We start from the raw sequence: 26,750 nt of genomic DNA, 5'->3' as shown, positions 1-26,750 counted from the left end.
ACAAATAAATAAAGCAACAGTAGGTAAATAAAAAATAGATAAATGAAATATTAATAGTAAATAAATCTAAATAACAAATAAATATTAAACAAATTAGATGTGATACTAATAAAAAAATACAAATAAACAAATTAATAAAAATGATACATAAATAAATCATTAATAAATAAAAAATATCAGTTAATGAATATAATACTAAATAATAAAATAAATAAAATAATTATTATATAAATAATAAATAAAAATACAATACCAAATAAATAAAACAACAGTAGATAAATAAAAATAGATAAATAAAATAATAAAATAATAACAGTAGATCAATATAAATAATAAATAAATATTAAACAAATTAAATATTATACTAATAAAAATTATAAATAAACAAATTAATAAAAGTGATAAATAAATAAATCAGTAATACATAAAAATAATAACAGTAAATTAATATAAATAATAAATAAAAATACAATAACAAATAAATAAAGCAACAGTAGCTAAATACAAAATACAACAATAATAGTAGATAAATACAAATAATAAATATATATTAAAGAAATTAGCTATGATAATAATAAAAATGATAAATAAATAAATAAGTAATAAATAAATAAAATAACAAATCATTTAATTATTAAACTAATAAATACAAAAAACAAAAACAAAAAACAAATAAAACAAATAAATAAATGTGGCTACTAATTATACTAATAATAATTATAATTAAATAAATAAATAAGTAATAAATAAATAAAATAGCAAATCATTAATTAATAAACTAATACATAAAAAACTAAGAAAGAAACGAATAAAATAAATAAATAAATGCGGCTACTAATTATACTACTAATAAAAAATTTATAAATAAGTAATAAATAAACAAATAAAATAGCAAATCATTTAATTAATAAACTATTAAATAAAAAACTAAGAAACAAACAAATAAAAAATTATATAAATTTGGCTACTAATGATTATTTATTACAAATTAGTGTGGCTTTTTTTTCTCTTAATTTTAATTTTTTTGATTTTAAGAGAAGCAACGGGAAAGAAAACCTGTATTTAACATAATTGATAATATTATTTAGTAGACTGATCTTCTGTCATAATAAATATAATTAAAATATTAATAATAACTCTTTATTGGACATCTTTTTCCTTCGTTAATAAAATCTTTCTGACTAAAACAGTTTGATGTTAAAACTCACGGCTTGGACCTTTAATAACGTCTTTATATCTACATTTCTCTCCTTTTTTGTAGATAAAACCATATTTATTATTTAATATAAAGTTTTTTTTATAATAATTGTGTTCGGTGTGTTTTAAACTCACCCCGGAATGAGAGCCAGGAAGTGAAAAGCCCACAGAGCAGAAAGGTGAGATGCACCATCTCAGACCCTGATCACGCCACACAATGAGAACATCAGAATTTAATAAACCACACAGAGTCTCAGAGCCGAGCACCGAGCGCATCACTTCCTGCCTCTCTAAACCGCTATATAAAACACACAGAGCTTCACTTCCTGTCTCCTCATGTGGACACTGTGCCGGCACCTCGACCGGTCATCAGGGGCCGCAAAACCTCAGAGACGATCGTGCGTCTGTGTGGACGCCCGGCCAGCTGATAGCAGAACTGAGATTCAAACCTGAGGTCTCGGCACTCGTGTTTAAACAAACGCAATAGTTTTACCGCTGCACCACTCGAGACGGAGACGTTTAATAAATCGCTCAGAGTATGGAGAGCTGGGCGTGGTTCAGGTCGAGCGTTCACAGATCACCGATCTCAACACCAGTGTCTGACCTCACACACACTGATAACTGAACGAGCACAAATTCTCACAGACAGACTCCCAAATCTCACAGAAAAACCTCTTCAGAACAACCTCCCCCCCATGTGTAAATAAAAAAGCTGCTCTCATTCAGCCTCAAAAGGTCAGCAGAGTCACTTCACAAACAATCCCCGAGAGACTGGAGACTCGATCGATCAATCACCCGATCCCAACCAATCACCAAACCAATCACCAAATCACCCAATCCATCGATCAATCAATCAGTTAATCACCCAATCACCAAACCAATCACAAAATCAATCAACCAATCACTCGATCATCCAACCAACCAATCAATCAATCAACGGATCAATAAATCAATCAATCAACCAATTAATCAATCAATTAACCAATCAAAGGCCTTTCTCGGGGGCCCAACAGTGGAAACTTTGCAGTAGTGAGCCTTGAAACTACAACCTTCTGATTAACCAAATTAAATTACAAATTAAATTAATAATATTATTATTAGTTATGCCGTGATGATGATAATGATGATGATGATTATTATTAATATTTGATACTTTATAAATGATACCAAATTAAATTAGTTATTGTTATGCTGTAATTATTATATTATTTGATATTTTATAAATTATTACTAATTAAATTATAATTGTTATATTAATATTTATATGCTATAATTATTATAATTATTACTATTATCATTATTTTTATTGTTTGTATTTCACTAATTATTATTTGTATGATATTTATTATTATTATAATAGTTATTATTATCTTTACTATTTGTATTTTTATTATTTTTATTTTTATTATTTAGTATTATGACCATTTTTTAAAATTCATATTTAAACTATTATTATTATTAATAATATAATTATTTATTATTTTATTATTATTTGTTATTGTTATTTTGTTATTGTTATTATATTATTATTATTATTACTATTTATATTATTATATCATTATTATTACTATTATAATTATTATTATTAGTGTAATTATTATTAATATTTATATTATTATATCATTGTTATTACTATTATAAATCTTATTATTAGTGTAATTATTATTAATATTTATATTATTATATCATTGTTATTACTATTATAATTCTTCTTATTATTACTATTATATTATTACTGTAATTATTATTATTATTTTATTATTATTATTATTTTATTTAAATTTTATTATTATTATTTTATTGTTATTAATATTATTTTATTATTATTTTATTATTAATAATATTATTTTATTATTATTATTATTATTATTATTGTTATTATTATTATTCTTATTATTACTGTTATTTTTATTATTATTATTATTCTTATTATTGTTATTATTCTTATTCTTGCTGTTATTATTATTATTAATTATTATTATAAATATTATTATTATTATTATTATCATTAATAATAATATCATTATTATTATTATTATTACTGTTATTATTAAAGCAGTATTTATGTAGAGAACGTGAACTGCGGGTCTCTCTCAGTAAATCTCGCGAGATCTTACTGCGCTCCTACTCTGCCGCTACTTTGCGCTTCCAGTAGAAATAAGCGAGTGTGTGTGATGTACCGGTAAGCGCGCGCCCGTGCAGCACCGCACCGCACTGACTGTACACACACACACGCGCGCGCGCTCCCGTGCAGCACCGCACCGCACTGACTGTACACACACACACACACACATATACAGACGCGCGCTCCCGTGCAGCACCGCATCTTCTACACCGGCTAAACACACAGGCACGCGCGCGCGCTCCCGCCCGGTCTGAGCCGTGCCCGTGCTGCAGCGAGCGGACCATGTTACCGCTGGATGTGAACCTGCAGGTGCTGACGGACGAGCTCTCCGTCTACCTGGAGAACCAGGTCCGGGTCGGGCTGCTGGGCTCCGGGGTCGGACTGGCGCTCGCTCTCGGCTTCGGTGCCGCCTACGCCTGCTACTACTGGACCTCTATAGCCAAGGTAACACACACACACACACACACACACACACACACACACACACACCACACACACACACACGCTGGTGCATCAGGGTTGGTGATCTGCACCTCCGTGGTTAGGGTCATACCCGCGCGCACCCGTGAACCAACCCGTCCAAATGACAAGTGTGATGCGGTACCTGTGGGACACACACACACACACACACACACACACACACACACACACACACACACACTCAGACTAACGCGAAAGAGGGAATTATTATTGCTTACGTTATTCTTATTCTTATTATTTACATTATTACTATCTATTATATGATTATTATTAATAATTACATTTACATTTTCTGCATTTAGCGGACGCTCTTATCCAGAGCGACTTACAGAAGTGCTTCCATAGTGAACATTTAATTTCTCAAGTTTTAGTAAACAACAGTCGAAGAACACAAATCTGCTGAAACCTGTTAGAACCAAAGTGTTTTTTTGGGTTTTTTTTGGAAATGGAAGAATAAAGTTAGTAAATAAGTACAAGTACAAGTCAGCTTAAGTGTTTAGTAAAAAGGTGATGAAGGTTTTTAATCGTTTCTTAAAGACAGCAAGAGACTCAGATGTTCGAACAGACAGAGGAAGTTCATTCCACCACTTGGGTGCTAGAACAGAGAAGAGCCTTGATGCTTGTCTTCCTTTAGTCCTGGGTGGAGGCTCAAGTCGAGCGAGACTGGTGGCTTGGAGGTTGCGTGGTACAGAGTGGGGTTTGATTAGACCATGAAGGTAGCTTGGGGCTGCTCCATTTTTGGCTTTGTAGGTGAGCATCAGTGTTTTAAACTGAATGCGTGCAGCTACAGGAAGCCAGTGAAGAGAACGCAGCAGGGGGTGATGTGGCAGTGTTTGGGCTGGTTAAAAACCCAGAGAGCAGGTGTAGATAGAGAAAAGAAGTGGGCCAAGTACAGAGCCCTGAGGAACACCGATTGAGAGAGTGCATGGGGGAGATATGGATCCCCTCCATGACACTTGGTAGGAGCGCCCTTCGAGGTAGGAGGCCATCCATTGCCATGCTGAACCTGTTACTCCAAGGTTGGAGAGAGTGGTCAGGAGAATGCTGTGATTCACTGTGTCGAAGGCTGCAGAGAGGTCAAGAAGAATGAGGACCGATGACCGTTTGGCTGCTTTGGCTGCCGTTTCCATAGAATGCGCTGCCTTGAAGCCAGACTGGTACGGATCGTGGAGGTCATTCTGAGTAAGAAAGGCAGATAGTTGGTTATAGACAGAACGTTCAAGAATTTTGGATAGAAAAGAGAGGAGTGAGACAGGTCTGTAGTTGTTAATGTCTGTGGTGTCTAGTGTAGGTTTCTTAAGAATGTGAATGACCTGAGCCTTCTTAAAAGCAGTAGGGATGACACCTGATGTCAGGGAGTTGTTGATGATGGGTGTGATGAAGGGGATTAGGTCCTGTGAGATGTATTTGAGGATGGTGGATGGTATAGGGTCAAGTGTGCATGTGGTGGGATTGCTGGATGAGAGGAGCTGTGTAACCTCATCCATGGTGAGTGGGGTGAAGCTGGTGAGTGTGTTGGTGGGTTGAGGGTCAGTTGAAAGTGGGTAATAGTAAGTAAGTAAGTAATATTAATGAAAGTAATACAGTGGGGGAAATAAGTATTTGATCCCCTGCTGATTTTGTAAGTTTACCCCTTTACAAAGACTTGAACAGTCTATAATTTTTATGGAAGGTTTATTTTAAGAGAGAGAGACAGAATATCAACAAAAAATCCAGAAAAACAACATTAAATAAAAGTTATAAATTAATTTGTATTTAATTAAGGGAAATAAGTATTTGATCCCCTACCAACCAGCAACCAGCCCATGAGGCTACAAATTAGTCCTGTCCCTGTATAAAAGACTCCTGTCACAGAATCAGTTTCTTCCGTTCAAATCTCTCGACCACCATGGGCAAGACCAAAGAGCTATCAAAGGACGTCAGGGACAAGATTATAGACCTGCACAAGGCTGGAATGGGCTACAAGACCATCAGCAAGAAGCTTGGTGAGAAAGAGACCACTGTTGGTGCGATCATTCGAAAATGGAAGAAATACAAGATCACAGTCAATCACCCTCACTCTGGAGCTCCATGCAAGATCTCACCTGGTGGGGTAAGAATGATTCTGAGAAAGGTGAGGTCAGTCCAGAATTACACGGGAGGAGCTCGTCAATGATCTGAAGGAAGCTGGGAGCACAGTCACCAAGAAAACCATTAGTAACACACTTCGCCGTAATGGATTGAGATCCTCCAGTGCCCGCAAAGTCCCTCTGCTCAAGAAGGCTCATGTACAGGCCCGTCTGAAGTTTGCCAATGAACACCTGAATGATTCAGAGAAAGCTTGGGAGAATGTGATATGGTCAGATGAGACCAAAATTGAACTCTTTGGCATCAACTCCACTCGCCGTGTTTGGAGGCAGAGAAATGCCCGGTGGGGATGGTGTTCTTGGGGTCATATCCAGCATTTCTCTGCTCCCAGCTCCCTTGAGATCATTGACAAGCTCCTCCCGTGTAATTCTGGACTGACCTCACCTTTCTCAGAATCATTCTTACCCCACCAGGTGAGATCTTGCATGGAGCTCCAGAGTGAGGGCGATTGACTGTGATCTTGTATTTCTTCCATTTTCGAATGATCGCACCAACAGTGGTCTCTTTCTCACCAAGCTTCTTGCTGATGGTCTTGTAGCCCATTCCAGCTTTGTGCAGGTCTACAATCTTGTCCCTGACGTCCTTTGATAGCTCTTTGGTCTTGCCCATGGTGGTTGAGAGATTTGAACGGAAGAAATTCTGTGACGGGAGTCTTTTATACAGGGACAGGACTAATTTGTGTGCCTCATGGGCACATAACCGGTCTGTGGGGTTCAGAATTCTTGCTGGTTGGTAGGGGATCAAATACTTATTTCCCTTAATTAAATACAAATTAATTTATAACTTTTATTTAATGTTTTTTTTTCTGGATTTTTTGTTGATATTCTGTCTCTCTCTGTTAAAATAAACCTTCCATAACAATTATAGACTGTTCAAGTCTTTGTAAAGGGGAAAACTTACAAAATCAGCAGGGGATCAAATACTTATTTCCCCCACTGTATATATATATATTATTATTGATATTAATATAAACATTATTATTAATTATTATTATTATTATTAATTATTATTGCTATTAATATTAGAATTAAAATTCATTATTATTACAATTATATTTTCATTGTTATTAATTATTATATTATATTTATATTAAATATATTAATAAATTATATTTTAAAATATATTATTAAATAATATCTTTATAAATATTTCAATCAATATCAATAAATTAATATATGTAATAAGATATTTAATAATTATAATTATTAAGTATAAATTAATGTTATTAATATTATTTCGATTCTTCTTCTTATTATTGTTATTATTATAAAACCGGCACGGTGGCTCGGTGGGTAGCACTGTCGCCTCACTGCAAGAAGGCCCTGGGTTTGATCCCCAGGTGGGGCGGTCCGGGTCTTTCTGTGTGGAGTTTGCATGTTCTCCCCGTGTCTGTGTGGGTTTCCTCCCGGTGCTCCGGTTTCCTCCCACAGTCCAAAGACTTGTAAGTGAGGTGAACTGGAGACTAGAGAAAATTGTCCATGACTGTGTTCGATATAACCTTGTGAACTGATGAACCTTGTGTAATGAGTAACTACCGTTCCTGTCATGAATGTAACCAAAGTGTAAAACATGACGTTAAAATCCTAATAAATAAAAAAATTAATTATATAAAACACCCAGTAAACATCACCCAGTCTAAAAAAACTAATAAAACACGTCTTTTATCTAAAAGTTACATAAAACATCACATTTTCATCTCGGACACCCGTTCTTGGAGGAAAAATGAATCTTAATAAATATTTGTATTTGATTACAGTGAGATCAGAAGTCATGTGACCCACCCGTAAACGTGTAATAAATAAAAGCGCTTGTTGATGTTTTGCAGAAGCCGAAGCTGGTCGCCGGGGGTAAGAAGTTTTTCGATTTCCTGAAGGAGAACTGTCCAGTGGTGACGGAGACGTACTACCCTCCGTTCTGGTGCTGGGAGGGTCGAGCGCAGACGCTTCTCCGACCGTTCGTCACCGCCAAACCCTGGGTCTCCTACAGGAAGTAGGTCTTCCTCAGGTCTTCTATTCCCCTTCTTATTATTGAATTTGTGTGTCAGCCATAACAGTTGTAAGGTAGATCAATGATATAGAAGACATGATAAGCTTCCAATGTTGTAGCAACAGTTTAGGGAAGGACTGTTCCTGTATGAGCATTAGCGAGCTCTTTAAAGACATGAGGAAAAGCTTCCTGCACAGAGCCCTGACCTCAGCCCCACCCAACTGCTCTGGGATGAACCGGAACACCAACTGATCAATCAGCACCCAGCTGTACAAATACTGTCATAATTTGATAAAATGGGCACAAATTCCTATTCCGATTCTTTTCCTAATGGGACACACGCTTATAAATGTAATAGCATCTGGAACAACAGAAGCTCAGGTAAGCAGCGGTTATGAATGTTTTTGCTGTGTTTGGGAATTTGGCCGCTGTGCCATGATTTATCGAGCGCTTTTGTTCTGTAATGAAGACAAAACGTATCAGTTGAAGCTTTTAACTGGAACCTTCTTGTTACAGAAATTACATTCATTTACACAATGAGGAGGAAAGTAAAGACACGAAGTAAAACGGCTAAATACACTCGCTAATCTGTTGTTGTTTTTATCTGAACTTACAGATTATTTCTTTATTTCTACGCTACATTTATAATATATGTTCTGTGTTTATTATAGTGACTCGTGACTCGACTCGACTCGGACTCTAGCCTAAAGACTCGTGACTCGACTCGGACTCTAGCCTAAAGACTCGTGACTCGACTCGGACTCTAGCCTAAAGACTCGTGACTCGACTCGGACTCTAGCCTAAAGACTCGTGACTCGACTCGGACTCTAGCCTAAAGACTCGTGACTCGACTCGGACTCTAGCCTAAAGACTCGTGACTCGACTCGGACTCTAGCCTAAAGACTCGTGACTCGACTCGGACTCTAGCCTAAAGACTCGTGACTCGACTCGGACTCTAGCCTAAAGACTCGTGACTCGACTCGGACTCTAGCCTAAAGACTCGTGACTCGACTCGGACTCTAGCCTAAAGACTCGTGACTCGACTCGGACTCTAGCCTAAAGACTCGTGCCTCGACTCGGACTCTAGCCTAAAGACTCGTGACTCGACTCGGACTCTAGTCTAAAGACTCGTGACTCGACTCGGACTCTAGCCTAAAGACTCGTGACTGGACTCGGACTCTAGCCTAAACACTCGTGACTGGACTCGGACTCTAGCCTAATGACTCGTGACTCGACTCGGACTCTAGCCTAAAGACTCGTGACTCGACTCGGACTCTAGTCTAAAGACTCGTGACTCGACTCGGACTCTAGCCTAAACACTCGTGACTCGACTCGGACTCTAGCCTAAAGACTCGTGCCTCGACTCTGACTCTAGCCTAAAGACTCGTGACTCGACTCGGACTCTAGCCTAAAGACTCGTGACTCGACTCGGACTCTAGCCTAAAGACTCGTGACTCGACTCGGACTCTAGCCTAAAGACTCGTGACTCGACTCGGACTCTAGCCTAAAGACTCGTGACTCGACTCGGACTCTAGCCTAAAGACTCGTGACTGGACTCGGACTCTAGCCTAAACACTCGTGACTGGACTCGGACTCTAGCCTAATGACTCGTGACTCGACTCGGACTCTAGCCTAAAGACTCGTGACTCGACTCGGACTCTAGTCTAAAGACTCGTGACTCGACTCGGACTCTAGCCTAAAGACTCGTGACTCGACTCGGACTCTAGCCTAAAGACTCGTGACTCGACTCGGACTCTAGCCTAAAGACTCGTGCCTCGACTCGGACTCTAACCTAAAGACTCGTGACTCGACTCGGACTCTAGCCTAAAGACTCGTGACTCGACTCGGACTCTAGCCTAAAGACTCGTGACTCGACTCGGACTCTAGCCTAAAGACTCATGCCTCGACTCGGACTCTAACCTAAAGACTCGTGACTCGACTCGGACTCTAGCCTAAAGACTCGTGACTCGACTCGGACTCTAGCCTAAAGACTCGTGCCTCGACTCGGACTCTAGCCTAAAGACTCGTGACTCGACTCGGACTCTAGCCTAAAGACTCGTGCCTCGACTCGGACTCTAGCCTAAAGACTCGTGACTCGACTCGGACTCTAACCTAAAGACTCGTGACTCGACTCGGACTCTAGCCTAAAGACTCGTGACTCGACTCGGACTCTAGCCTAAAGACTCGTGCCTCGACTCGGACTCTAACCTAAAGACTCGTGACTCGACTCGGACTCTAGCCTAAAGACTCGTGACTCGACTCGGACTCTAGCCTAAAGACTCGTGCCTCGACTCTGACTCAAGCCTAAAGACTCGTGACTGGACTTGGACTCTAGCCTAAAGACTCGTGACTCGACTCGGACTCTAGCCTAAAGACTCGTGACTCGACTCGAACTCTAGTCTAAAGACTCGTGACTCGACTCGGACTCTAGTCTAAAGACTCGTGACTCGACTCGGACTCTAGCCTAAAGACTCGTGACTGGACTCGGACTCTAGCCTAAACACTCGTGACTGGACTCGGACTCTAGCGTAATGACTCGTGACTCGACTCGGACTCTAGCCTAAAGACTCGTGACTCGACTCGGACTCTAGTCTAAAGACTCGTGACTCGACTCGGACTCTAGCCTAAAGACTCGTGACTCGACTCGGACTCTAGCCTAAAGACTCGTGACTCGACTCGGACTCTAGCCTAAAGACTCGTGACTCGACTCGGACTCTAGCCTAAAGACTCGTGACTCGACTCGGACTCTAGCCTAAAGACTCGTGCCTCGACTCGGACTCTAGCCTAAAGACTCGTGACTCGACTCGGACTCTAACCTAAAGACTCGTGACTCGACTCGGACTCTAGCCTAAAGACTCGTGACTCGACTCGGACTCTAGCCTAAAGACTCGTGCCTCGACTCGGACTCTAACCTAAAGACTCGTGACTCGACTCGGACTCTAGCCTAAAGACTCGTGACTCGACTCGGACTCTAGCCTAAAGACTCGTGCCTCGACTCTGACTCAAGCCTAAAGACTCGTGACTGGACTAGGACTCTAGCCTAAAGACTCGTGACTCGACTCGGACTCTAGCCTAAAGACTCGTGACTCGACTCGAACTCTAGTCTAAAGACTCGTGACTCGACTCGGACTCTAGCCTAAAGACTCGTGACTCGACTCGAACTCTAGTCTAAAGACTCGTGACTCGACTCGGACTCTAGTCTAAAGACTCGTGACTCGACTCGGACTCTAGCCTAAAGACTCGTGACTGGACTTGGACTCTAGCCTAAAGACTCGTGACTGGACTCGGACTCTAGCCTAAAGACTCGTGACTCGACTCGGACTCTAGTCTAAAGACTCGTGACTCGACTCGGACTCTAGCCTAATGACTCGTGACTCGACTCGGACTCTAGTCTAAAGACTCGTGACTCGACTCGGACTCTAGCCTAAAGACTCGTGACTGGACTCGGACTCTAGCCTAATGACTCGTGACTCGACTCGGACTCTAGTCTAAAGACTCGTGACTCGACTCGGACTCTAGTCCAAAGACTTGTGACAACTCGGCCTCTAGCCTAAAGACTCGTGACTCGACTCGGACTCTAGCCTAAAGACTCGTGACTCGACTCGGACTCTAGTCTAAAGACTCGTGACTCGACTCGGACTCTAGCCTAAAGACTCGTGACTCGACTCGGACTCTAGCCTAAAGACTCGTGACTCGACTCGGACTCTAGTCTAAAGACTCGTGACTCGACTCGGACTCTAGCCTAAAGACTCGTGACCCGACTCGGACTCTAGCCTAAAGACTCGTGACTCGACTCGGACTCTAGCCTAAAGACTCGTGACCCGACTCGGACTCTAGCCTAAAGACTCGTGACTCGACTCGGACTCTAGCCTAAAAACAAAAATCGTATAAAGAAGACGTTATGCACCCCCGATTCTGAAGGATCAGCCTTTAATCTTTTTATTCACCACTAATTAACTCGAGTTGCTCGAGCATGTGTGTGAATAAGCTAGCGCCTGATTAGCGCTCTGTGGGGCTCTCAGCTCGAGCGAAGCATCGTGCCGCTCTGTAAGACTGAATGTCGTTGCTGTAACTCAAGGTCGTCCGGGTTTCTGACAGTAGTGTGATGATGTCATCCACTAACACACACCGCTCTGTGTGTGTGTGTGTGTGTGTGTGTCGGGAGTGAAATGGATCCCACGGTCTGAAATGCTAACCCAAGCAAGTTGCTACTCAAGCTAATTGAGCCATACGTATATATTACGTTATATATGATTAGCACGTGCAAATGGTCAAAAGTAAGTGGACACCCGAACAGTTTGTTCATCTGAGCTTCTTCTTTGCTCGTTCGGGAAGCTCTGACCCAGGCTAGGCAATGCGGCTGCTAGGATTGGCTCTCGTTCCGCTAGATTAGCTTTGCTGAGGTCAGGTACTGATGTTAGGTGATAAGGTAGGAGTTCCAGTTCACGCTGATGTGGTGTCGGTTTGAGGTTAGAGCTCTGCGACGATCAGCCAAGTTCTTTCATGATAAATTCATGGTACCTGATTGTGTGTTTGATTAAGGGAAGCGGTAGCTTAGCGGTTTAGGTACTGGACTAGTAATCCCCTCCACTGGCAGGTTGCCACTTTTGGGCCCTAAAGCAAGGCCCTTAATTGCTTGGACAGAATACAGTCATAAAATTGTGAGTCGCTCTGGATAAAAACGTCATCAAATGAAACAGAAGATGAGATTGGTGGGACTGGTAAGGGCCTTGCTTAGGGGCCCAACAGAGGCAACTTGGTGGTTGCAGGGCTTGAACAGGCGATCTTCTGATTACTTGTCCAGTACCTTAACCATAAGATAAGGAAAAGACTAGAGGACAAATGAGACACCTGAGATGAGATAAAATAGGAAGACAAGATGAGGGGTGAGATGAGAGGATAGAGACAGATGAGACACCTAAAACAAGATTACAAAGGAAGACAGGACAGGACAAGAGAACATAGTAAGACAAAAATAGGAAAACAAGAGGATAGAGGAAGGTGGGTGAGCCTAGAGGATAGAGACTAATGAGACACCTGAGATGAGATAAAATAGAAAGACAAAATGAGTGAGACAAGAGGACATAGTGAGACTAAATCAAGAGGACATAGGAGACTGGGTGAGGCAAGATGATAGACAGACGAGACACGTGAGACATGATTATAAAGGAAGACAAGACAGGTGAGATAAGAGGACATAATAAAACAAAAATAGAAAGGCAAGTGGATGGAGCAAGATAAGCTGGGCGAGACTAGAGGACACATGAGACACCTGAGATGAGATAAAATGAGTAAAACTAGAGGACATGGTGAGACAGAAAATGGGTGAGACAAGAGGACAGAGACAGATGAGATGCCTGAGACATGATTATAAAGAGAGACAAGATGTGTGATGAGAGGACATAGTGAAACAAAAATAGTACAACAACAGGAGATGGGTGAGACATGACAAGATATATAAATTACGACAAAATAGTAACGTAAAACAAGAAAGATGAGAATATGACAATATAGTAACAAGAGGACTAGGGTATGGGGAGGAATGAGACACCTGAGACATGATTATTAAGAAAACAAGACGCATGAGATGTCATAATAGAGGAAGATAAGTTGAGTGAAACTAGAGGAAAGGGACAAATAAAACAAAAATATGAAGACACAAGAATAGAGAAAGATGGGTGAGACTAGAGGATAGAGACAAATAAGACACCTAAGACATGATTATGAAAGGAGACGAGACAGATGAGATGAGAGAATAGAGGAACATAAGCTGGGCAAGACTAGAGGATAAGGACTAATAAGACATTGAAAATGAGATAAAATGGGAAGACAAGATGGGTGAGATGAGAGGACATAGAAGATTGGGTGAGACAAGAGAATAAACTGACGAGACACCTGAGACATGATTATAAAGGAAGATGAGACAGGTGAGATGAGACGACATAGTAAGACAAAATATTACAAGAGGACAGAGGAAGATGGGTGAGAGTAGAAGATAGAGACAAATAAGACACCTGAGACAAGATTATGAAGGGAGACGAGACTGGTGAGATGACATAATAGAGAGGGCAAGACTAAAGGATAAGGACAAATGAGACACCCGAGATGAGATAAAATAGGAAGACAGGGCGGGTGAGACGAGAGAATATAAAAAAACAAAAACAAGAGGAGAGAAAAGATTGGGAGAGATGTGAGAACAGAGACAGATGAGACGCCTGAGACATGATTATAAAGAGAGACAAGACACGAGATGAGACAATAGAGAGGGTGAGACTAAAGGATGAGGACAAGACACCGGAGATAGGATAAAATAGGAAGACAAGACAGGTGAAATAAGAGAACATAGTAGGACAAAAACAAGAGGACAGAGAAGATTGGGTGTGACAAGAGTATGGGGACAGATGAGACACCTGAAATGATAAAATAAGAAAATGAGAAAGGTGAGATGAGATAATAGAGAAAGACAAGATGGGTGAAACTAGTGGATGGGTATAGAGACAACTGAGACACCTGAGATGAGAGGATACAGTGAGACAAAATATTACAAGAGACAGATGAGACACCAGAGACATAATTATAAAGACGAGACGTGAGATGAGATTAAAGCGTGAGACTAAAGAATAAGAACAAATGAGGCACCCAAAATAAAATAGAACTACAAGAACAAGAGGACAAAAACACTGGGAGAGACGAGAGGACAGAGACAGATGAGACTCCTGAGACATGATTATACAGGAAGACGAGACAGGTGAGACGAGATATTAGAGGAAGATAAGATGGGTGAAACTAGAGGAAAGGGACAGATGAGACACCTGAAGTGAGATAAAATAGTAAAACGAGACGGCTGAGACGAGAGGACGGGTGAGACAAACTGCACCAGTGATGGTAGAACAGACACTGAAAATCTAATCTGTTATGTAACGTTATTCTCCTTTAACAAGATCATCCTGGTGCAGATATGAACTGTGTGTGTGTGTGTGTGTGTGTGTGTGTTTCAGTGAGCTTATCCCAGCACCAGATGGAGGTCAGATATCTCTGGACTGGTTTGATAACGATGAGAGTCTCTCTCACCCAGAGTCGTCCACTCGACCCACCGTCCTGCTTCTGCCGGGATTAACGGGAACCAGCCGGGAGTCCTACATCCTGCACATGGTCCAGCAGAGCCGAGAGCTCGGGTACAGGTGGGTCAGGACCGGGTCAGACACAGCACAGCACAACGCAACAAAACACAACACGTCACAGCACAGCACAACATCACTTTAACACAGCACAACACAGCATAACACAGCACAATACAACACAAGAGACACTACAGCTCAACACAGCAGAACACAAAACAGCACAACACAAGACAACACAGCTCAACACAGCAGAACACAACACAGTACAACACAAGACAACACAGCTCAACACAGCAGAACAGCAGAACACAACACAGCACAACACAGCTCAACACAGCAGAACAGCAGAACACAACACAGCACAACACAAGACAACACAGCTCAACACAGCATAACAGCAGAACACAACACAAGACAACACAGCACTGCATAACAGCAGAACACAGCACAGCACAACACAGCACAACACATCAACACAGCTCAGCACAACAACACATCAACACAGCTCAGCACAACACAACACAGTTCACATGGTCAAGCAGAGCCGTAAGCTTGGGTACAGGTGGGTCAGGACCAGGTCAGACACAACACAGCACATCACAGTACAACACAACAACACAGCACAACAACACATCAACACAACAACACAGCACAACACAGCATAAGACAGCACAAGACAACACAGAATAACACAGCACAGCACAACACAGCATAACACAACAACACATTAACACAGCAAAATACAACTCTGCACAAGGCACTACACAGCATAACACAAGACAGCACAACACAGCACAACTACACAACATAACACAACAACACAGCACATCACAACACAACACAGCATAACACAACACAGCATAACACAACACATCACAACACATCACAACACAGCATAACAACACAGCACATCACAACACATCACATCAAAACACAACACATCACATCACATCACAACACAACACATCACAACACATCACATCACAACACAGCACATCACAACACAGCACAGCACATCACAACACATCACATCACAATCACATCACATCACATCACATCACATCACAACACAACACATCACATCACATCACAACACATCACATCACAACACATCACAATCACATCACATCACAACACATCACATCACATCACATCACATCACATCACATCACAACACATCACATCACATCACATCACATCACAACACATCACATCACAATCACATCCACATCACAACACATCAATTCACATCACATCACAACACATCACATCAATTCACATCACATCACAACACATCACATCACAACACAACACAACACATCACATCACAACACAACACATCACATCACATCACAACACATCACATCACATCACAACACAACACAACACATCACATCACATCACAACACATCACATCACATCACATCACAACACAACACAACACATCACATCACAACACATCACATCCACATCACAACACATCAATTCACATCACATCACAACACAACACAACACAACACATCACATCACATCACAACACATCACATCACAACACATCACATCAATTCACATCACATCACAACACAACACAACACAACACATCACATCACATCACAACACAACACATCACAACACATCACATCAATTCACATCACATCACAACACATCACATCACAACACAACACAACACATCACAACACATCACATCCACATCACATCACATCACAACACAACACAACACAACACATCACATCACATCACATCAATTCACATCACATCACAACACAACACAACACATCACATCACATCACATCACATCACATCACAACACAACACAACACAACACAACACAACACAACACAACACAACACAACACAACACAACACAACACATCACATCACATCACATCAATTCACATCACATCACAACACAACACAACACATCACATCAATTCACATCACATCACAACACATCACATCACAACACAACACAACACATCACATCACAACACATCACATCCACATCACAACACATCAATTCACATCACATCACAACACATCACATCACAACACAACGCAACACATCACATCACAACACATCACATCCACATCACAACACATCAATTCACATCACATCACAACAATTCACATCACAACACAACACAACACAACACATCACATCACAACACATCACATCCACATCACAACACATCAATTCACATCACATCACAACACATCACAACACATCACATCACATCACATCACAACACAACACATCACAACACATCACATCAATTCACATCACATCACAACACATCACATCACAACACAACACAACACATCACATCACAACACATCACATCACAACACATCACATCACATCACATCACAACACAACACAACACAACACAACACATCACATCACAACACATCACAACACATCAATTCACATCACATCACAACACAACACAACACAACACATCACATCACAACACATCACATCCACATCACAACACATCAATTCACATCACATCACAACACATCACAACACATCACATCACATCACATCACATCACAACACAACACATCACAACACATCACATCAATTCACATCACATCACAACACAACACATCACATCACAACACATCACATCACAACACATCAATTCACATCACATCACAACACAACACATCACATCACAACACATCACATCCACATCACAACACATCAATTCACATCACATCACAACACATCACATCACAACACATCACATCACATCACATCACAACACAACACAACACATCACATCACAACACATCACATCACATCACATCACATCACAACACAACACAACACATCACATCACAACACAACACAACACATCACATCACAACACATCACATCCACATCACAACACATCAATTCACATCACATCACAACACAACACAACACAACACATCACATCACATCACAACACATCACATCACAACACATCACATCAATTCACATCACATCACAACACAACACAACACAACACATCACATCACAACACAACACATCACAACACATCACATCAATTCACATCACATCACAACACATCACATCACAACACAACACAACACATCACAACACATCACATCCACATCACATCACATCACAACACAACACAACACAACACAACACATCACATCACATCACATCAATTCACATCACATCACAACACAACACAACACATCACATCACATCACATCACATCACATCACATCACAACACAACACAACACAACACAACACAACACAACACAACACAACACAACACAACACAACACAACACAACACATCACATCACATCACATCAATTCACATCACATCACAACACAACACAACACATCACATCAATTCACATCACATCACAACACATCACATCACAACACAACACAACACATCACATCACAACACATCACATCCACATCACAACACATCAATTCACATCACATCACAACACATCACATCACAACACAACGCAACACATCACATCACAACACATCACATCCACATCACAACACATCAATTCACATCACATCACAACAATTCACATCACATCACAACACAACACAACACAACACATCACATCACAACACATCACATCCACATCACAACACATCAATTCACATCACATCACAACACATCACAACACATCACATCACATCACATCACAACACAACACATCACAACACATCACATCAATTCACATCACATCACAACACATCACATCACAACACAACACAACACATCACATCACAACACATCACATCACAACACATCACATCACATCACATCACAACACAACACAACACAACACATCACATCACAACACATCACAACACATCAATTCACATCACATCACAACACAACACAACACAACACATCACATCACAACACATCACATCCACATCACAACACATCAATTCACATCACATCACAACACAACACAACACATCACAACACATCACATCACATCACATCACATCACAACACATCACAACACATCACATCAATTCACATCACATCACAACACATCACATCACAACACAACACAACACATCACATCACAACACATCACATCACAACACATCAATTCACATCACATCACAACACAACACAACACAACACATCACATCACAACACATCACATCCACATCACAACACATCAATTCACATCACATCACAACACATCACATCACAACACATCACATCACAACACAACACAACACATCACATCACAACACATCACATCACATCACATCACATCACAACACAACACATCACATCACAACACATCAATTCACATCACATCACAACACAACACAACACATCACATCACATCACATCACAACACATCACATCACAACACAACACATCAATTCACATCACATCACAGCACATCACAAACGGAGACAGTAAAATCTGCTGCGGTGCACTAGATCAGCTCTTTCCTCCACACACACACACACACACACACACACTCTGATTAACACTCACACAGGGAATTATGGGTAATGGGGGGGTTTGTGTCTACTCAGCATCTTACGGTTCGAGTCTGTTGAGTTTAATGGATTAAAGCTGTGAAGCTCAGCACAGCTCCACTCACACACTCACTCACACACACACTCACACACACACACACACACTATCACCTGCACTCAGACTGCAGCACACACACACACACACACACACACTATCACCTGCACTCAGACTGCAGCACACACACACACACACACTATCACCTGCACTCAGACTGCAGCACACACACACACACACACACACACTATCACCTGCACTCAGACTGCAGCACACACACACACACACACTATCACCTGCACTCAGACTGCAGCACACACACACACACACACACACACTATCACCTGCACTCAGACTGCAGCACACACACACACTATCACCTGCACTCAGACTGCAGCACACACACAATCACCTGCACTCAGACTGCAGCACACACACACACACACACACACTATCACCTGCACTCAGACTGCAGTACACACTATCACCTGTGTGTGTTCACAGTGTGTGTATGTGATGCATTTACTGTCTGTGTGTGTGTGTGTGTTTGTGTGTGTGTGTTCTGTTTCGGTGTTTTTCAGGTGTTTGGTGTTTAATAACAGGGGCGTGTCAGGAGAGAAACTGCTGGTAAGCAGACGCATCACTTCCTGTTTTGTTTGAAACAGGCGTCCCAATACTTCTGACCGCACCATGTCCCTCAGACGTGTAATAATAGCCGTCGTGTGTAGATGAAGCTCGCAGGAGGTGGTCGTGTCTCCAGCGTCACATTTTGTCCTAATTAGGGTGAAACGGTGGAATCACCTGATACACGATGTGGTCAAAAGTATTTGGACGCCTCTTCTAATGAATTAGTCCAGGATTTTAAGCCACGCCCACTGCTGACGTGTTTTAAATCAATTGTATAAAATCATTGGAAGCTTCTCACCCTGTGCCACTGTTGGGCCCCTGAGCAAGACCCCTAACCCTGTATTATTCTCAATTATTAAAGTGTGAAAGATTTATTCCACCTGTACAGTAACTATTAGTGGCTTATAGTAACTATCCTCTCACTGACGTCCTGGTTCCTACAGTTCTTACTGTTATACACTGCAGTTATAGAACTGAACCTGTCTGACGTTCATTCACTCATTCATTTAATCATTTATTCCATCATTCATCCATCTATTCATTTATTTAATCACTTATTCATACATGTATTTCTCATCCATCAATTTACTCATTCATTCATTTTTTCTTTTATTCATTTAATCGTTCATTCATTCATTTATTTTTTTATAAATTACTTTCATCCATCCATTTATCCATCCATCAGTTCAGTCATTCATTCATTTATTCACTCATTCATTTAATCATGTATTCATACATTTGTTTCTTGACCATTCATTTAATCATTCATTCGTTTATAATCATTTATATCATAATCATTTATAAATTACTGTCATCCATCCATCAGTTCATTCATTCACACATCAATCTGTTTGTTCATTCATTCATTCACTCATTCATTTCATCATTTATCCATCCATTCATTTGTTTCATCATTTATTCATACATTTATTTATCTATCATCCATCCATTTATTTATTCATTCACTCACTCATTCTTTTAATCATTTATAAATGACTTTCATCCATCCATCAGTTCATTCATTCATTCATTCATTTAATCATTTATCCACCGATCTCTTCATTTGTTTCATCATTTATTCATACCTATTTTTCTTGATCATTGATTTATTCATTCATTCATTCATTCAATCATTTAATCCTTCATTCATTCATTTATTCACTCTCATTTATTTGATCATTTATAAATTACTGTCATCCATCCATTTATCCATCCATCAGTTCATTCATTCATTCCATTTATTTGTTTCATAATTTATTCATACATTTATGTCTCATCTAATATTTATTAATTAATTCATCCATCAATCTGTTCATTTGTTTAATCCTTCACTCATTCATTTATTCACTCTCATTCTTTTAATCATTTATAAATTAATCCGTCATCCATCCATTTATCCATCCACCAGTTCATTCATTCATACATTCATTTCATCATTTATCCATACATCTATTCATAATTTATTCATTAATTAATTTATCAATCAATCTGTTCATTCATTCATTCGTTCAATTATTTCCCGTTCATTTATTACTTCATTCATCATGTAAACATTCATCCATTTATTCATTTTTTCACCCATTCATTAATTTATTGATTCATTCCTTCCCTCATTAATGCAATCATTTGAGTTCTCATTTATCTTCTTTCAGTCATTCATTCCTTAATGTCTTCACTCATTTACTTATTTATTCAATTACTTGAATATCATCCATCCATTTATTCATTTATTTAATTATTTATTAATGTGGTCATCATCCATGCATCTATTCATTCACTCGTTTATTCATTCATCTACTGTCTGTTGTACCTGTTGTTCTCCTGTCTGACTCTATATGTGTGTGTGTGTGTACGTGTGTGTGTGTGTGTATGTGTACATGTGTGTTTCAGACTCCCAGGACATACTGTGCTGCTAACACTGAGGATCTGGAGACGGTGATTCAACACGTCAGTAAAACTCACCCCGACTCTCCAGCCATGGCAGCGGGCGTGTCCATGGGAGGGTAAGATCAATCACACACACACACACACACACACACACACACACACACACACACACACACACACACACACACACACCTGTATACAGTGTGTGGTGGATTCTTGTTTCAGCTTCAGTCCTGATGGTTCGGTTCTCTCCCTCTCCTGCAGGATGATGCTGGCGAACTATCTGGGTCGTAAAGGTGAGGCGACGTGTCTGAAGGGCGCGGTCGTGTTCTCCGCCGGCTGGGACGTGTTCAAGTGCACGGCGTCACTGGAGAAACCGCTCGACCGCCTCATCTTCAACTCCTACCTCACCGGCTGCCTGCAGGCCTCCGTACACCGGTACTCTGCTAACTAGTGCTGTAACAGATCAGCTAACTAGTGCTGTAACAGATCAGCTAACTAGTGCTGTAACAGACCAACTAACTAGTGCTGTAACCAGCTTCCAAACAGATCAGCTAACTAGTGCTGTAACAGATCAGCTAACTAGTGCTGTAACAGATCAGCTAACTAGTGCTGTAACAGATCAGCTAACTAGTGCTGTAACCAGCTTCCAAACAGATCAGCTAACTAGTGCTGTAACAGATCAGCTAACTAGTGCTGTAACAGATCAGCTAACTAGTGCTGTAACAGACCAGCTAAGACCAGCCAACTAGTGCTGTAACCAGCTTCCAAACAGATCAGCTAACTAGTGCTGTAACAGATCAGCTAACTAGTGCTGTAACAAATCAGCTAACCAGCTTCCAAACAGTAACAGATCAGCTAACTAGTGTTGTAACAGATCAGCTAACTAGTGCTGTGACAGATCAGCTAACCAGCTTCCAAACAGTAACAGATCAGCTAACTAGTGGTGTAACAGATCAGCTAACTAGTGCTGTAACAGACCAGCTAACTAGTGCTGTAACAGATCAGCTAACTAGTGCTGTAACAGATCAGCTAACCAGCTTCCAAACAGATCAGCTAACTAGTGTTGTAACAGATCAGCTAACCAGCTTCCAAACAGACCAGCTAACTAGTGTTGTAACAGATCAGCTAACCAGCTTCCAAACAGATCAGCTAACTAGTGTTGTAACAGATCAGCTAACCAGCTTCCAAACAGACCAGCTAACTAGTGTTGTAACAGATCAGCTAACCAGCTTCCAAACAGACCAGCTAACTAGTGTTGTAACAGATCAGCTAACCAGCTTCCAAACAGATCAGCTAACTAGTGTTGTAACAGATCAGCTAACCAGCTTCCAAACAGACCAGCTAACTAGTGCTGTAACAGATCAGCTAACCATCTTCCAAACAGACCAGCTAACTAGTGCTGTAACAGATCAGCTAACTAGTGCTGTAACAGATCAGCTAACCAGCTTCCAAACAGACCAGCTAACTAGTGCTGTAGTGAACAGCCAGCGATCACATTTACTAGCTGTTACGATGAAATACAGGGTTAGTTAGTTGTTTGGTACTGCAGTTCATAGCTGTTTTACTACAATACTAGTTAGTTGTACAGATACTAGTCAGCTGTTTGGGAGCAGAACTAGCTAACAATTTAGTTAGCATTTAACGTAACAAAACAGCTAGTGAGTATAACAGCTAATCTGTTACTGTACTAGCTGGTGGTTTGTTTACATTAGCAGCTGTTAAATGTCATAATAAGGTAGCTAATAGTAGCTAGATTTTCAGTGACAGAAATAACTAGCCGTTTAGCTTGGCGATCACAGTGCTAGCTTGCAGTTTAATGAGTTTAGCCTAGCCTGATGTTGCTAACTGTTTGTCGTGTTTACAGACACCGGCCGGTGCTGGAGAAAAACTACGACATCGATCACGTGATGAAGGTTCGAACACTAGCGGCTAAAGCGATAATTAGCTGAACGCTAAGCTAGCTAATCCTCCCCGCTGTGTTTATCTCCAGGCTAAAACCATCCGCGAGTTTGACGAGCGTTTCACCTCCAAGATGTTCGGCTACTCCACCAACGACGATTATTACCACGACGCCAGTCCCATCCACAAGCTGAAGTCGGTGCAGGTGCCCATGCTGTGCCTGAACGCCGCCGACGACGTCTTCTCGCCCAATCACGGTGAGCCCACGGCGTCTTCTCGCCCAATCACGGTGAGCCCACGGCGTCTTCTCGCCCAATCACGGTGAGCCCACGACGTCTTCTCGCCCAATCACGGTGAGCCCACGCCGTCTTCTCGCCCAATCACGGTGAGCCCACGCCGTCTTCTCGCCCAATCACGGTGAGCCCACGGCGTCTTCTCGCCCAATCACGGTGAGCCCACGCCGTCTTCTCGCCCAATCACGGTGAGCCCACGCCGTCTTCTCTCCCAATCACGGTGAGCCAGCGGGGGGCGCTTCACACCGTTAGCAACATGCTAACCCTGCTAAATTATTTCTAGCTAGCTTTATCCCATAATTAGACATTATGGGCTTTTCTGTCTGCCATCGCCGTGCTGCTGCAATGAATTCTGGGTCTTTCTCAGTTTTCAATCTATCTGTCTGTCTGTCTGTCTGTCTGTCTGTTTATCTATCTCTTATACACACTCACACACTCTCTCTTACACACACACACTCTCTCACATACACACACTCTCTCTCACATACACACACTCTCTGACATACACACTCTCACTCACATACACACACTCTCTCTCACATACACACACACTCTCATATACACACTCTCTCTCACATACACACACTCTCTCACACATACACACACTCTCATATACACACTCTCTCTCATATACACACTCTCTCTCACATACACACTCTCTCTCACATACACACACACTCTCATATACACACTCTCTCTCACATACACACTCTCTCTCACATACACACACTCTCTGACATACACACACTCTCTCTCACATACACACACTCTCTCTCACATACACACACACTCTCATATACACACTCTCTCTCACATACACACACTCTCTCTTACACACACACACTCTCACATACACACACTCTCTCTTACACATACACACACACACTCTCTCACATACACACACACACTCACACACACTCTCTCTCTTACACACACATACACTCTCTCTCTTACACACACACACACTCACACACTCACTCACACATACACACACTCACACACTCTCTTACACACACACTCTCTCACATAGACACACTCTCTCACTCACACATACACACACACACACACACACTCACACACACACTCTCTCTCTTACACACACACACACACACTCACACACTCTCACTCACACATACACACTCTCTCTCTTACACACACACTCTCTCTTACACACACACACTCTCTCACATACACACACTCTCTTACACATACACACATACTCACACACACTCTCTCTCACACATACACACACTCACACACTCTCTCACTCACACATACACACTCACACTCTTACACACACACTCTCTCACATACACACACTCTTTCACTCACACATACACACACTCTCTTACACATACACACACACACACACTCTCTCACTCACACATACACACACACACTCACACACACTCTCTCTCTTACACACACACACACACTCCATGTTACAGTTAGTGTTAGAGGGTCACACAAACGTCCTTCTGGTTCGTTTATCAGTCAGCCTGACCTAGGCAGTGTGGTTGCAGTTTTATATTTCATATGAATACGTTCTTAAGCAGTGTGTGTGTGTGTGTGTGTGTGTGTGTATGTGTGTGTGTGTGTGTGTCGCAGCCATCCCCGTGGAGGCGGTGAAGCAGAACCCCAACCTGGCGCTGGTCATCACCTGCCACGGCGGCCACATCGGCTTCCTGGAGGGATTCTGGCCGCGTCGCAGCACCTACATGGACCGAGTGTTCCGACAGTTCGTCCGGGCCGTGTTCGAGAACGGCCACGCCCTGACCGAGCGCTCCAGCTAACGCAGGCCGCCGCGCCGCCCCCTACGGCCAGGAGCAAAACATCACCGCGACACACCATGCTAGACCTCCTGTCCTGTTCATTCCTGAGTGTGTGTGTGTGTGTGTGTGTGTGTGTGTGTTTCATGGTACATGGATTCAGAGATGTGACCAGTACGAACACAAACTCTTCCAGCTGAGCCGTCGTTTATCAATCAGGTTTCTACATGTGTCTCTTGTTGCTATGGTAACTTGTTGTAACCTAGCATCATGCGGCTGGACACTCTTATATTTTCTAGCTAGCTAGCTAGCAAGCAAATCCCCAAAGTTATTTCCGCTAGGAACATTAGCTTAAATAAACTAAACAAGGAGAAAACGGGTTCAGTAAAGCTAGCACGCTATTATATACGTTAGCGGCCGTTAGTCACTGAAGTTTATTAGCCAAACATTATAGCTAGGTGATTAGAATTACCTCAAACAGCTTGAAATAATTAGCTAAATAAAATCCAGCTTAGCCGTTAGCTAGCCACCGTTATTTTAATTCAGAATAATGGCGATCGGAGCTAAGGCTAGTTTCAGTGTTATGCTAAGAGTTAGCATTGTGTGTTAGCTCGTCGTAGTGTTACCGACAGGGTCGTCATGGGTCGTGTTTAAAA

General features: G+C 41.3%; 2 protein-coding genes across 3 annotated transcripts in view; one reads left to right on the top strand and one right to left on the bottom strand.

The window, feature by feature from the left end:
• Positions 1-3,606, bottom strand: part of LOC134312023 (uncharacterized) — a 7,966-nt gene extending 4,360 nt beyond the window's left edge. The window contains exons 1-2 of the mRNA XM_062993666.1: positions 3,546-3,606; positions 1,333-1,398 (exon numbers count right to left, since the gene is read on the bottom strand). Of these exons, the coding sequence (XP_062849736.1) occupies positions 1,333-1,398; positions 3,546-3,606 (127 nt within the window). The remainder of the gene's footprint in view (positions 1-1,332; positions 1,399-3,545) is intronic.
• Positions 3,605-26,750, top strand: abhd3 (abhydrolase domain containing 3, phospholipase). Of its 2 annotated transcripts, XM_062993462.1 has the most exons (9): positions 3,605-3,766; positions 7,755-7,918; positions 14,914-15,096; positions 20,198-20,243; positions 22,134-22,246; positions 22,395-22,568; positions 23,998-24,046; positions 24,124-24,289; positions 25,934-26,750. In XM_062993462.1, exons 1-9 carry the CDS (start codon positions 3,605-3,607, stop codon positions 26,116-26,118), a joined length of 1,242 nt encoding a protein of 413 aa, XP_062849532.1. In that variant the 3' UTR covers positions 26,119-26,750. The 2 variants fall into 2 exon arrangements, with proteins under 2 accessions (XP_062849532.1, XP_062849533.1); XM_062993463.1 differs by lacking the exons at positions 20,198-20,243; positions 22,134-22,246.

This window comes from Trichomycterus rosablanca, chromosome 4 (genome assembly GCF_030014385.1).
Source record: "Trichomycterus rosablanca isolate fTriRos1 chromosome 4, fTriRos1.hap1, whole genome shotgun sequence".
Lineage (NCBI taxonomy): Eukaryota > Metazoa > Chordata > Actinopteri > Siluriformes > Trichomycteridae > Trichomycterus > Trichomycterus rosablanca.
Note: the sequence above shows the minus strand (reverse complement) of the source record. Positions and strands in the feature narration are given on the sequence as shown.